At 36.6% G+C, this 12,045-nt stretch overlaps 2 protein-coding genes across 2 annotated transcripts; both read left to right on the forward strand.

Moving 5' to 3' along the window:
- The first annotated feature begins 334 nt into the window (after window positions 1-334).
- On the forward strand, window positions 335-4,523 carry LOC109220542. Its single transcript, XM_019385004.1, has 4 exons — window positions 335-1,800; window positions 1,873-2,190; window positions 2,270-2,336; window positions 3,789-4,523. Exons 1-4 carry the CDS (start codon window positions 335-337, stop codon window positions 4,521-4,523), a joined length of 2,586 nt encoding a protein of 861 aa, XP_019240549.1.
- A 1,091-nt stretch (window positions 4,524-5,614) lies between these two features.
- LOC109220543 lies at window positions 5,615-8,092 on the forward strand. Its single transcript, XM_019385005.1, has 6 exons — window positions 5,615-5,654; window positions 5,874-5,957; window positions 6,980-7,199; window positions 7,315-7,599; window positions 7,723-7,849; window positions 7,916-8,092. Exons 1-6 carry the CDS (start codon window positions 5,615-5,617, stop codon window positions 8,090-8,092), a joined length of 933 nt encoding a protein of 310 aa, XP_019240550.1.
- Window positions 8,093-12,045: the final 3,953 nt, after the last annotated feature.

The raw sequence follows: 12,045 nt of genomic DNA on the forward strand, positions 1-12,045 counted from the left end.
TCCATTGTATGAAGGTTCGGTGCATTCCAAGTTGTCTGTTGCGGTTAGATTGCTAAGTATTAAATCGGATAGTTCTATTTCCCAAGCGGGCATGGATTCTATTATTGGGCTTATGAATGAACTTAATCCGAGTAACATTGACTTACCAAAAGATTTCTACACTGCTAAAAAATTGGTTTCTAAGTTGGGTCTTTCATCAGAGAGAATTGATTGTTGTAAGAAAGGTTGCATGATATAAGGATGACGCATCTCTAGAGAACTGTAACTTTTGTAATCAGCCTCGTTTTAAGGAAGTCACAAATGCCAATACAAAAAGAAAGTTCCAGTTAAAGCGATGCATTACTTACCTCTTATACCAAGGTTAAAGAGGTTGTATGCATCAATGAGCCCTGCTCCTCATATGAGATGGCACTACGAACATAGAAGGCCACCTGGTATACTCTGCCATCCGTCAGATGGAGAAGCGTGGAAGCATTTTGATAGGGTGTTCCCCGAGTTTGCTAGTGAACCAAGAAACATTAGGTTGGGATTATGCACAGATGGATTTACTCCATTTGCTGTCTCTGCTGCACCATATTCATGTTGGCTGGTGTTTGTTACTCCATATAATCTTCCGCCGGAGTTCTGTATGACAAGTCCATATCTGTTCCTAACTTGTATTGTTCCAGGTCCACGCAATCCGAAAAGTTTGATTGATGTATATTTGCAGCCTTTGATTGATGAGTTACAATTATTATGGCATCAAGGTGTGGAAACATATGATATATCAACCAAACAAAACTTCAGATTGCATGCTGCTTTGATGTGGACTATAAATGATTTTTCTGCTTATGGAATGTTGTCCGGGTGGTCGACTGCTGGAAAGTTAGCTTGCCCTTGTTGTATGGAAGACACTAAAGCATTTACTTTGAAATGTGGAGGTAAAAATACATGGTTCGATTGCCACCGTAGATTCTTGCCAATGAATCATGAATTTAGGCGAAATACAAGTGCATTTATGAAGAACCGAACTGATTTTGAGGAGCCACCGGCCTGCTTGTATTCAGAAGAAATTCGGAACAGAGTAAGGGATATGCTTAAAGTAACAGAGTCTCCACCATCTAAGATACCAGGTTATGGTGTCACACACAACTGGACTAAACGGAGAATATTTTGGGAATTACCTTATTGGAAGCACAATCTTCTTCGGCATAATCTGGACGTCATGCATATCGAGAAGAATTTTTTTGACAACTTGTTTAACACTATTATGGATGTTACTAACAAGACCAAAGATAACTTGAAGGCAAGGATGGAATTAAAGGAATATTGTAGGCGAAGTGAGTTGTATCTGACATACTTTAACAACAAGATACAGAAGCCCAAAGCCAGTTACACGTTCAACTTGGATGAGAGAAAAGAGATTTGTAGTTGGGTTAACAATTTGAGGATGCCTGATGGGTACGCATCAAATTTATCCAGGTGTGTTGACATGAAAGAAGGGAAGTTGGCGTCAATGAAAAGCCAGGATTGTCATATTTTCATGGAAGCGTTGATGCCTATTGCGTTCAATGCAATGCCTGATAGAATATGGAAACCGATTACAGAAATAAGTTATTTTTTCAAGGATTTGTGTTCTAGCACATTGAGGGTGGATAACTTAATTTATATGGAGAGTAACATTATCTTAACTTTAAACAAGCTGGCAAAAATTTTTCCTCTTGGTTTTTTTGATGTAATGGAACATCTTCCAATTCACCTTGCACAAGAGGCAAGGCTTGGAGGGCCAGTTCAATGTAGATGGATGTATCCCTTCGAGAGGTAATGAAATTTAATCATTTACCTTTTGTATTTGCTTTAAAGATTGTTTTGTCTAAAAATAACACTATGCAGGACTATTGGCAAATGTAAACGGACCATAAAAAATAGATCAAGAATTGAAGGTTCGATATGCGAGGCATATGTGGCTAAAGAAACATCTTATTTCTGTTCATACTATTTTGAACATGATGTGCCATGTTTGAGAAATAGACCGAATCGGCATGATGATGGAGGCGAAATCGATCCTTTGGCACCACCCTTTTCCATTTTTAATCAACCAGGTAAAGGAGGTCCAAAAAATTGTCCAAAGCGAAGGTTGTCTGAGATGGACCTAAAGTCAGCTACAACACATATATTGTTAAATTGCCCTGAGGTCCAACCTTATTATAGGTAAGTATATATTCGTATATATTACAGACTTTTATATTAAATATGCCACTGATTTAACTAATAAATATTATAATGGCAGTTACTTTGTGGGTACATATGGGCAAGATGTTGTTTATCTCAAGTTTTCAGAGTGGTTTAAAGAATTTGTAAGTATTACTTATTATTTAACATGATTTTTATTACGGAAAAGGTTCAAAGATATCCCTAAACTATGGTATATAGCTCATTTTTGTCCTCCGTTAGTAAACTGGGCCAAAAATATCCTCCCCGTTAGCACAATGGGCCACTATTGTCCTTCAAACTAACGGCCTTGCACACAAGCCATTTTAATCCTACATGGCATCCACGTGTCTGTGATAGTTTTGGACTGTTGTTTATAGCAGTGTTTTTTTTTTCTTCAAATCTGGACAGTTTGGACAATGTTTTTTTGTAAATCTGGACAGTTTTGGACTGTTGTTTATAGCAGTGTTTTTTTTTTTTTGCAAATCTGGACAGTTTGGATCGTGCTTTTGTAAATCTGGACAGTTTTGGTGTATTAGTATAATGAATTGTTGAAGATGCTAAAATGTTATCTTCTGTGCCTTGAAGAAATAGTATAATGAATTATGTAATGTAGAGATGTAATGTTTGAACTTTGAAAACAAAAGATTATGTGTTATGTGAAGTATTTATGCTTAGCTGAATTTAGTAGTTTACTTCTGCAGTATGTTATGCAAATGTAATGATTGTGTGGCTGTGCATTTGTAACATCATGAGAATATGGCCTAGAAGAAATTAAAAACTTGAAACCTTACCTATTAGCAGGACATTACGTATTCACACATACTATGCTACTTCAAAACTTGAAATTTTACCTCAGTTGAAATTGAGTAAGGTGTATTAACATTAGAAACAAAGTCTTGATAAATTCGAATATAGTAAGGTCATCCTCCATAGTGTGGATCATTTATGGATATTAAATTCATCAAGAGAAATTAGTCTCGTTGTTATCCGTTTTTCCCTTGTAAGTTGAAAGGAAAAGTTAGCAGACAAGATCTGTAGTAGCTCTAGCTTGCCTAGAAATTGTTTAGGTTAAGGTTCAGTGGGAATTCTGTTGAGCTTAAAGTGTGTTCCAAGTTGCCTAGTTGCCCATATTTGGTCAAATTGTTCTGCAGCTTCTTTAATTTTTCTGGTCAAATTGTTCTGCAGCTTCTTTAATTGTTCTGCTTTAATACCTAAGAAATGGGTTTTTTGTTATGAAATGGGGTTTGGAGATGGGGTTACGGCTGCCCCTTTATGAAATTGGGTCTTTGTTTGAAAATGGATTTCGGAGCGGGTTTAGAAGGCTGCCCGCTTATGTGGCTGCCATGTCACAGCCATGCGGATGCCATGTAGGATTAAAATGGCTTGTGTGGAGGGCCGTTAGTTTGAAGGACAATAGTGGCCCATTGTGCTAACGGGGAGGATATTTTTGGCCCAGTTTACTAACGAAGGACAAAAATGAGCTAATATATTATAGTTTAGGGACATTTTTGGACCTTTTCCGTTTTTATTATATGTAATTAATTATATATATATTTGTAAAACTCTAAATTATATTTAATTATATATATATATAGGTTCATGATCCAGCTAATGGCATTAAAGACCCATTTTTACGTGATATAGCTTGGGGACCTGACCCTAGAGTAAGAATGATGTCTAAATACGTGGTCAATGGGTACAAGTTTCATACAGAAGAATGGTCTAATGGAAAGAAAACCAACAATAGTGGGGTGTGGGTGAAAGGTGAGGGAGATGTTGATTATTATGGTGTGCTTCAAGAGATTTTGGAATTGGAGTATGCTGTAGGTTGGCCGAAGAAAAAGTTGGTACTCTTTCGATGTAAATGGTATGATCCAACACCGAATAGAGGTACAAAGGTGCACGCTCAATACAACATAGTTGAAATTAAACACACGGGGCAATATAGAGTTTATGGTCCCTTTATCATTGTACAAAAGGTGAAACAAGTGTATTATGCTCCTTATCCTTTGAGCAAGAATAAGTCTGCATGGCGAGTAATTTTGAAAACAAATCCCGTGGGTAGAGTGGTAGTCGAAGATGCATTAGATGTGGCGTACCAGAATGACATTTCAAATGTTGAATCAATAGTGGATGATGAATTAGCAGATGAATTGCAGCATAATGAAGGGATATATGAAGAATTTGATCCTTCTGTCCTTGCTACAAATGAGGACGAAGATAGAGGTGTAGAACATGAAACAAGTGATGAGGAAGGATTACAAGATGAAAGTGAAACAGGCAATGATGAAGACTTAGATGATTACTATGAAGATACAGATGAAGATTAACTTGTTATTCTTAGATGATTACAAATGAGACGAAGATAGAGGTGTCTGTATTTTGGAGTTGCAAATTTATGGTCCTTACACTGAAAAATCATGAAACTTTTGTGATATAATGAACTCCAACTACTTGGTTAACTTTTCCTACTACCCTATCTCTGACACTTTGAAAAACATTAATGCAATTTTAATTGTTGCACACCTACTTTCCTCTTCTAGTTTCCCTTGGCATTGTGGAAAAATTATTGCTACTTCAGATTTGTTATTTTGATTTTTGCAACCGTTTGGTTTCCACAGGCCATGCTTCTTTAGCTTACAGGTACTTATATTTTCTGTCACAAATAATTCATTTTAATTAGATATTGATGGTGTAGTTTGATTTAAAACTTGGTGGTGCTTGGACAAGTAATATCTATATTCACCTCCTCAATATTTCATTTGTCCATTTCTTGTGGGGCTCCAGACGGTACATGAATACCATTTTTCTTTCTTTGCTCTTGTTTATTCTTTGAAGTATGATTGTAAAGCTTGCTGATTATATGACATGTTACGTGATGGGCTGAAACTGAAATCTTTTCAGGGGAGTGTCAGGTACTTTTTAATATGCAGATCTTTTTATCTTGGTTTGGTGGATAAGTTAACTTAACTCTTCTTGAAATCCAGTCTAGGCCTTTCAATTGTTGTTCTTCACAAGGATCTCTTTCATAAGAGCTTTTACAGAAACTCTCTAAATCCCTCCAAACTTATTTTGCTTCAGAGAAACTCACTAATGCATGTTCCTTTCTTCCTCTTCCAATGTCTCAGTCATATGTGCATATGATTCCCTGACAGTACAGTTAATTCATAAGTATGTCAGCATGTGGGATAAATATGAGCTACAGTTTGAAATTACTGTTATGCTTTGGGGCTTATCTTAGTCGTGCACTTCATGGCATTTTAATGACCAACAAAAAGCCCGTACTTGACATGGTTGTGCAGTGTTATCCGGTACCTCGTCATGTAAATTAAGCAATTCAGCAAACAATGCTAAGCCATGGCAAACTCATGAACTTGATGGTAAGGGAAGAAATAGGCTAAGATGGGTACAAAGCAGACACATGGTTTATAACTATTGTGCTGATTCTAAGAGGTTTCAAGGTTTTTCTGCTGAGTAAAAGAGTTCAAGATTTTAGGATATGAGAGTGTGAAATTCTTTATTCTTTGTACCAATAAAAGTTCTGTTTGGTTACTGATTTTGTTGCTGTGTAACCGGTATTCAAGTTTATCCTGTTTTCTTTGATATTCTTACTTGATGAAGTAGTGTATGAGTAATTAATTTCTGACTAACTGTGAAATTTTTTACATTTGTACTTACAGGTAAGCATTGCTTAGTCAACAACAGGCCGTGGATTTTAAGCAAGTTGATTCCCATGTCCACCAATTCAAGGGTAGCAGTTCCAGGTACTTAATTTTAGTTGGTCTCTTACAAAAATAAGCACTTCATTTCTCACTGAGTATAGGGGTTAACAGTCCACTTTAGAATCCTTAAGGAATATCAACAGGGATACTTAAGCAAACAAATTGGTCCTTACTTAAACAAATGATATGATCTCTAGAGAAATTTCTCATTCATTCTAAGCTCATTAGAAGTTAATACACAATCTTACACTCAAACATGGAAGATAAGCATCAAAGGATCTCTCCTAAGTTTATAAGTGAATTACAGTTGACTTATATGAACTTAACAAGGTTACATGATAACAGAGGCACATACATGAGCATGTAAGACATGCAGAGTTTGTTTAAGAACAAGATGAGTGCAGGAAATCTCAAAGATAACATTTGAATATACACATGAGACATTCTTACAGGATTACAACATTACAAACATAGTTGAATATCAAATATCATGAAATCAGACTAACAATATTATTTATAGAAGTTCAAGACAATGAAAGCTTTTACTAAGGAGGCATGGATATGTTATACATGTTAAGGGTGATGATTTAATCATGGTAAAGTTCTGCTCGACCTATCAACATAACAGACCATGCTCAGTCATAGTAGATGCAATTTAGTCCAATCCCTAAGGCATAACATAAGCTAAGTGAGTAACAACTGACAAAATGCATACAAGAATACTTGTAGAAGTTCATTAGAGTTTAATCTTAGCTACTTTAAGCATTGTTTTGTACAATGAGACTCATATGTGGGATCAAGAAGATTCAACAGTAGAAGACAATAGATGTACTAGATTGTGTCTTTAGATTTACTGTGGTTTTAGAAAAAAAGTTCTCACAAATTATTATGCTTTTAGATTTAGATTTATTTACAAGTAGACTATATCAGTATATCCTTATAATTATATGTGTTAATCACGTGATTGTTAGGTTGTTTATTTGTTTCTTTAGTCATTTAATTATTTATATTTACTGTCACTTGTTGTATTTTTTATTTTGTATTTTATTATGATTATATTACAGATATGGCATCTAAGGGGAAGGGAAAAATGAAATCTAAGAAGAAAAAACAATCTGTTCCAACTTCCTCAACTATGCCAAATATGAGTCATCCTCTTCCTCATCCTCCTCAGCCGACTTCATTGCCATCTACCATGTTCACTATCCCCCCTCCATCTAATAATTCAGTTCAGTATTATTCTATGCCTGCTAAAGGCAGTCAAATAACACCGTTTTTAACTTTGTACCCACACCTTCCATACCATTATCTTCACCGGGCTTTCATGGTAGTCAACATGGTGGCTCACCAGCTGTTGCACCCTCGGTCTTTTATGGTAGTCAACATACTGACTCACCAGCTGCTGCACCCCGGGCTTTCATGGTAGTCAGCATACTGGCTCACCAGCTGCTGCACCCCCGAGCTTTCATGGTAGTCAGCATGATGGTGCGTCTTTTGTTGCTCCATCATCTTCCAGTCCATCATCATCATCTATTCCCAGCATATCTAGGTTGGATATTGGAGGCTCTCGCCCAGCTACATCTAGTGCTGCTTCTGCACCATCTCGTAGACGCAGGAAGAATCTTGGAGGGGATGTACAATTTGATAGTTATAATCGATTGATAATCGTCCCCCACAAGAATGGGTAAGAAGGTTCTTATACAAATTTTTATGTTTTGAATGTACATTTAGATATGTTAACATTAAGGAGTATTTATTTACAATTAAAAGATATTTATTAATTATATATATGTTAACTTTAATGCAGGTTTTTTCCATCCTTTCAAGCTATACATATGGTTACAGATTCTATGAAGCCATTTTATCATGAGCCGTGGACTTCTTGGAAAAATATACCGTACAGCATCAGAGAGCAAATGTGGAATCAATTTAGGGTAAAAATTAATTATATTTATTTAATAATTATCATCTTCATCTAATGTTACTTTTTTATATTGCAGACAAGGTGTACATGGCATCCTCAGCATCAAAATGCAATAAATAGTATTTTCGAGAAGAAAGTTAGTATAAGGATTAAAGATACTATGTGCGCTGCTCGGAATTCCGGTAACATGCCGTATTGGATAAGAAAAGATGTTTGGGATAAACTTCTTGAGAAATGGATTACCCCAGAATAGAAGGCAAAAAGTGAACAAGCAAAGGCAAACCGTGCCTCTAAAAAAGGTGGCTCGTTGCACACAGGAGGTTCGATTACTTTTGAGGCCCATAAACTAAGAATGGTAAGTATTTATAAATAATTTCTTAGTTTTACATATAGAATTTTACGTTTGTAAAGTCTAACTTATACTTTTTCTTATGAAGGAAAAGGAAAGAGGGCGAGATGTGACTTACGCTGAGGTCTTCGAGGAGTTGCATAAGAAAAAGAAAAAGGATGGTACAAGAGAATACTGGGTGGAGACGCGTGCGTCAGACACACGTGTAAAATTCTAACTTCATAATTATTTATAGTTTATTAATATTAGTTTGTTTACATAATAGTTATGTTTTTCATTTCAGGAAGATTATCATAAAAGGTTGGAAGAATGGCAACAAACTCAGCCTCCTTGAACTCAACCAACACCTGATGTTATGGCTTCATTGTGGACAGAGGCAGCGGGTGGAACAAACAAAGGCAGAGTCTACGGACTAGGAGTACATCGACCTACAGGTCATCCAAACCCACTCTTAGAGAATTCTTCTCCTCAAAATCAAGAACAGATGGAAGATATGAGAAACGAAATTCGTGGATTGAAGCAACAATTGGACTCCCAAAACGGAATGTTTGTTAAGATGCAGAAATTCATGCGTAAATATGGGCATGATTTATCTGATGATGAGGATGAACTAACTGAATCTGATGTGTAGTAGTTTAGTTGTGATGTTTTGGTTGATTGGTAAACTTGATTGTGAGAGACAACTTTATGTATTGCTTTTAAACTTGAATATGGGCTGCTATTTGGATGTTTTTATGCCCAAAATTATTAGGTTTAAATGTTGGTATTGTTGGTTTAAGTTGTGTTAATGGTTGACATTGTTGGTTTAGAAATTGTTAATGTACTGTTAATTTAGATAGTGTTAATGTATTGTTGGTTCTTATTATTGTATTAATGTATCGTTGGTTTAGATTGTTGGTTGGTATTTTTTGTTTGTGATAGTTTGACAGGTGGTGTAGCTCGAAATTGGGCAGAATTATGCCCAGTTTTGTACAAAAATTCCGACTAAAACGGTCGGAAATCTCCCCAGATTTAACAATAAATTGTCAGATTTTCGACTGATTTGGTCGGAAATTTTTTTAAAATAAAATTAATATTCAGAAATTTTCGACGGAATCCGTCGGAAATTAAATAAAATTTAATTTTTAATTATTAATTTCCGACAGATTCGGTCGGAAATTTCAAAAAAAATTATTAATATTCATCAGTTTTCGACGGATTCCGTCGAAAAATAAATAAAATTTAATTTTTAATTATGTATTTTTCTTGTATTATTACGACCGATTCAGTCGGTAAATTCTGACCACTTCAGTCGGTAAACTGAATTATTTGGTAGTCTGACCATTTCGAAATTTGCGACCACTTTAGTCGAAAATCACCGACGAATTCCGTCGGAAATTGTTTTCCGACCAACTTTTTTCCGACCGACCAAATTCGGTCGGAAAGTAATCGGAAATACGTGATTTTCGACCGAATTCCGACCGTTTTGGCCGTCGGAAATCTGCCATTTTCTAGTAGTGCGTCTACGCTCGTGCTAGTTTGAAACATTCTCACGAAACGATTATCAAACAGTGAAATAATGCATCGTTAGGTGAAGCTTACGTTCATTCTATATATTATATTTTGAATTACCGTGTTCTCTTTAATAGTTTAAACTTTTAGATATAATTATCACACATTTCAGCACAGTATTAAAGTGTTGGGTTCGAATCCATTATAAAAAAAAAAATTCACGTGCTTGACACATAAAAAAAAACCAAGCCCTCAAGTGAGAAAGCGTGTCAGAAATATAGTTAAATAAATAAAAATACACTCTCTTTGACATTTTAAGAGTTATTCCCACTTCCATAAATTGTTGGTTGATTGATGATGAAAGATAATATGTTGGCGTTGACTCATAACACATAGGTCCTTTTATTGCTATTTGTTAGTATTCTTTTTTAAGGAAAAGTGAAAAGAGATTAATAGTTTTAGTGGGATCCCCCTAAATCATTAGGGGGATTAATTAGTTGAATCCTACTAAAGAAATCACATCATAACCACATTTTAGAAGTTAGATGACTCTAGTCGTATCATCTTATTCTGCTTTTTGACTAGTTAAAGCACTGACACCTGCATCTTTATTTCCATAATGATGTGGGTTATCATCAAGAATTTGACACTAATGAAAGTAATTAGGTTCCATGATGTCAACTGCTCCAATACTTAATAATCCCCCAATTTAACAAAAATTGATATTATTTTCTTATTAGTCCGTTACAAAAAGATTGATACATTTCAATATTTCTGTTTACCCTTAAAATCGGATAACAATTAAACTTATAAATGATTTTATGGATATATGATTTCACCTGGCACAAACTGATAAATGTAAGAATTAATGATAGAAATTACGGTAAAATAAAGCAAACTAATATGATGATCAATTATGGCTCTTGAGCTAATTGCCCTCGAACCAACCGAACAAGTTATTAAAAATATGGACTGAATAATAGAGCTTGCAAGAGATAAAAATGTGATATATTGCTTTGATATGCGTGAATGTGAGATGTTCACAAAATGATTACAACCCTCTTTATATAGTAGAGGAATCCTATTTATGGTATAATTCTAATTACAGAAGCTAATCCCATGATAGGCTAAACAACCGGCCTTGACATGATACGTGGCAAGATTTTCGCCACGATCCTTGTCCTATCGCGGATATCTCGGCTTTCTGTTACTCAACTTATCAGGCTTCCTCTGATCTTGCTCGATCTCTTTCTTGCTTAGGTCTCGATCACGGCCGGTCCCGATTTTGATCGGCCATTGAGCCACGAGCTTACCATTCGATCTCTGCACCATGGTCCGAAATAACCGAGGCCGGGCCTTGATCTGCCAGCCCGATTCGGTTAGTTATACAAAATTAGGCAAGCCCGATCTTGACGGTATACAAATAGTCCCCTCGTTTTTTGGAGTGTAATGATAAGAAACGAATTGAGGCTTCGAACTTGCCCTCGGTTTATCATGACGTAAGCGTTGTGACGCAAGCGGCAGAGGTGATCGAAACGTCCCGTCGGTTTGTATATCGAGGCGTTAAATGCTTGTCAGTTGTTGTCGGCCACTATCGGTTCTGAACCGTCATTTTCATCCTATAAATGCACTTTCCTTCTCCTGCCCAAACTTTACTTTTAATCTCTTCTCGTTCTAATCTCCATTTTCCTTCGCCACCTACAAAACCTCTTACCTTCAAGTTTTTGAATTTTCTTGCTTGTTTCTCCAAAACACCAAATATCCTAATCTCTGTTCTCCTTTGTTCACAAGAACAAAATGGCCAAAACATCTAAAAACCGTTACGGAGACAGAAAAGGCTTCCTCGTCTCAGCCGGTCGACAAGCAACCAACGGCGGAGCCACGCCCTGAAGAATTCTTTCCTCCGCCGGGCGTTCTTGACTCCGACTTCAAGGTTGAAAATACCCCCTCGGTTCCGGGCCGATGCGAGCCAATGTCGAGGTACATATGCACAATCACCGGTGGCCTTTTAGACCAAGTTAAAAAGGATTGCAACTGGGTAAACAAGCACGTGGCGGTGCCCTCGCCTGAGGAGTCAATCACTACGTATGTGGAGGGGTTTCTAAGTGTTTACACCTACCCTTTCACATTGGCCCCCCTGACCCGGTTATCGTGGACTTCTGCAAGAAGTACGAGGTCACCCTTGGCCAAATACAACCCTCCTTCTAGAGGATAGTAATACTGCTCCGCTTTTTTGTGAGCCAAGTCGATGGGCTTCCCTTCACCCTCGACCATCTCATACGCTTATATAGCCCCCGACTTTATCGAGGGGGGATAATAAAGCTTCATCGTCGGGCTTCCAAGGCGGATTTCTCGAGCATAGATGA

Source organism: Nicotiana attenuata, unplaced genomic scaffold (assembly GCF_001879085.1).
Source record: "Nicotiana attenuata strain UT unplaced genomic scaffold, NIATTr2, whole genome shotgun sequence".
NCBI classification, from domain to species: domain Eukaryota; kingdom Viridiplantae; phylum Streptophyta; class Magnoliopsida; order Solanales; family Solanaceae; genus Nicotiana; species Nicotiana attenuata.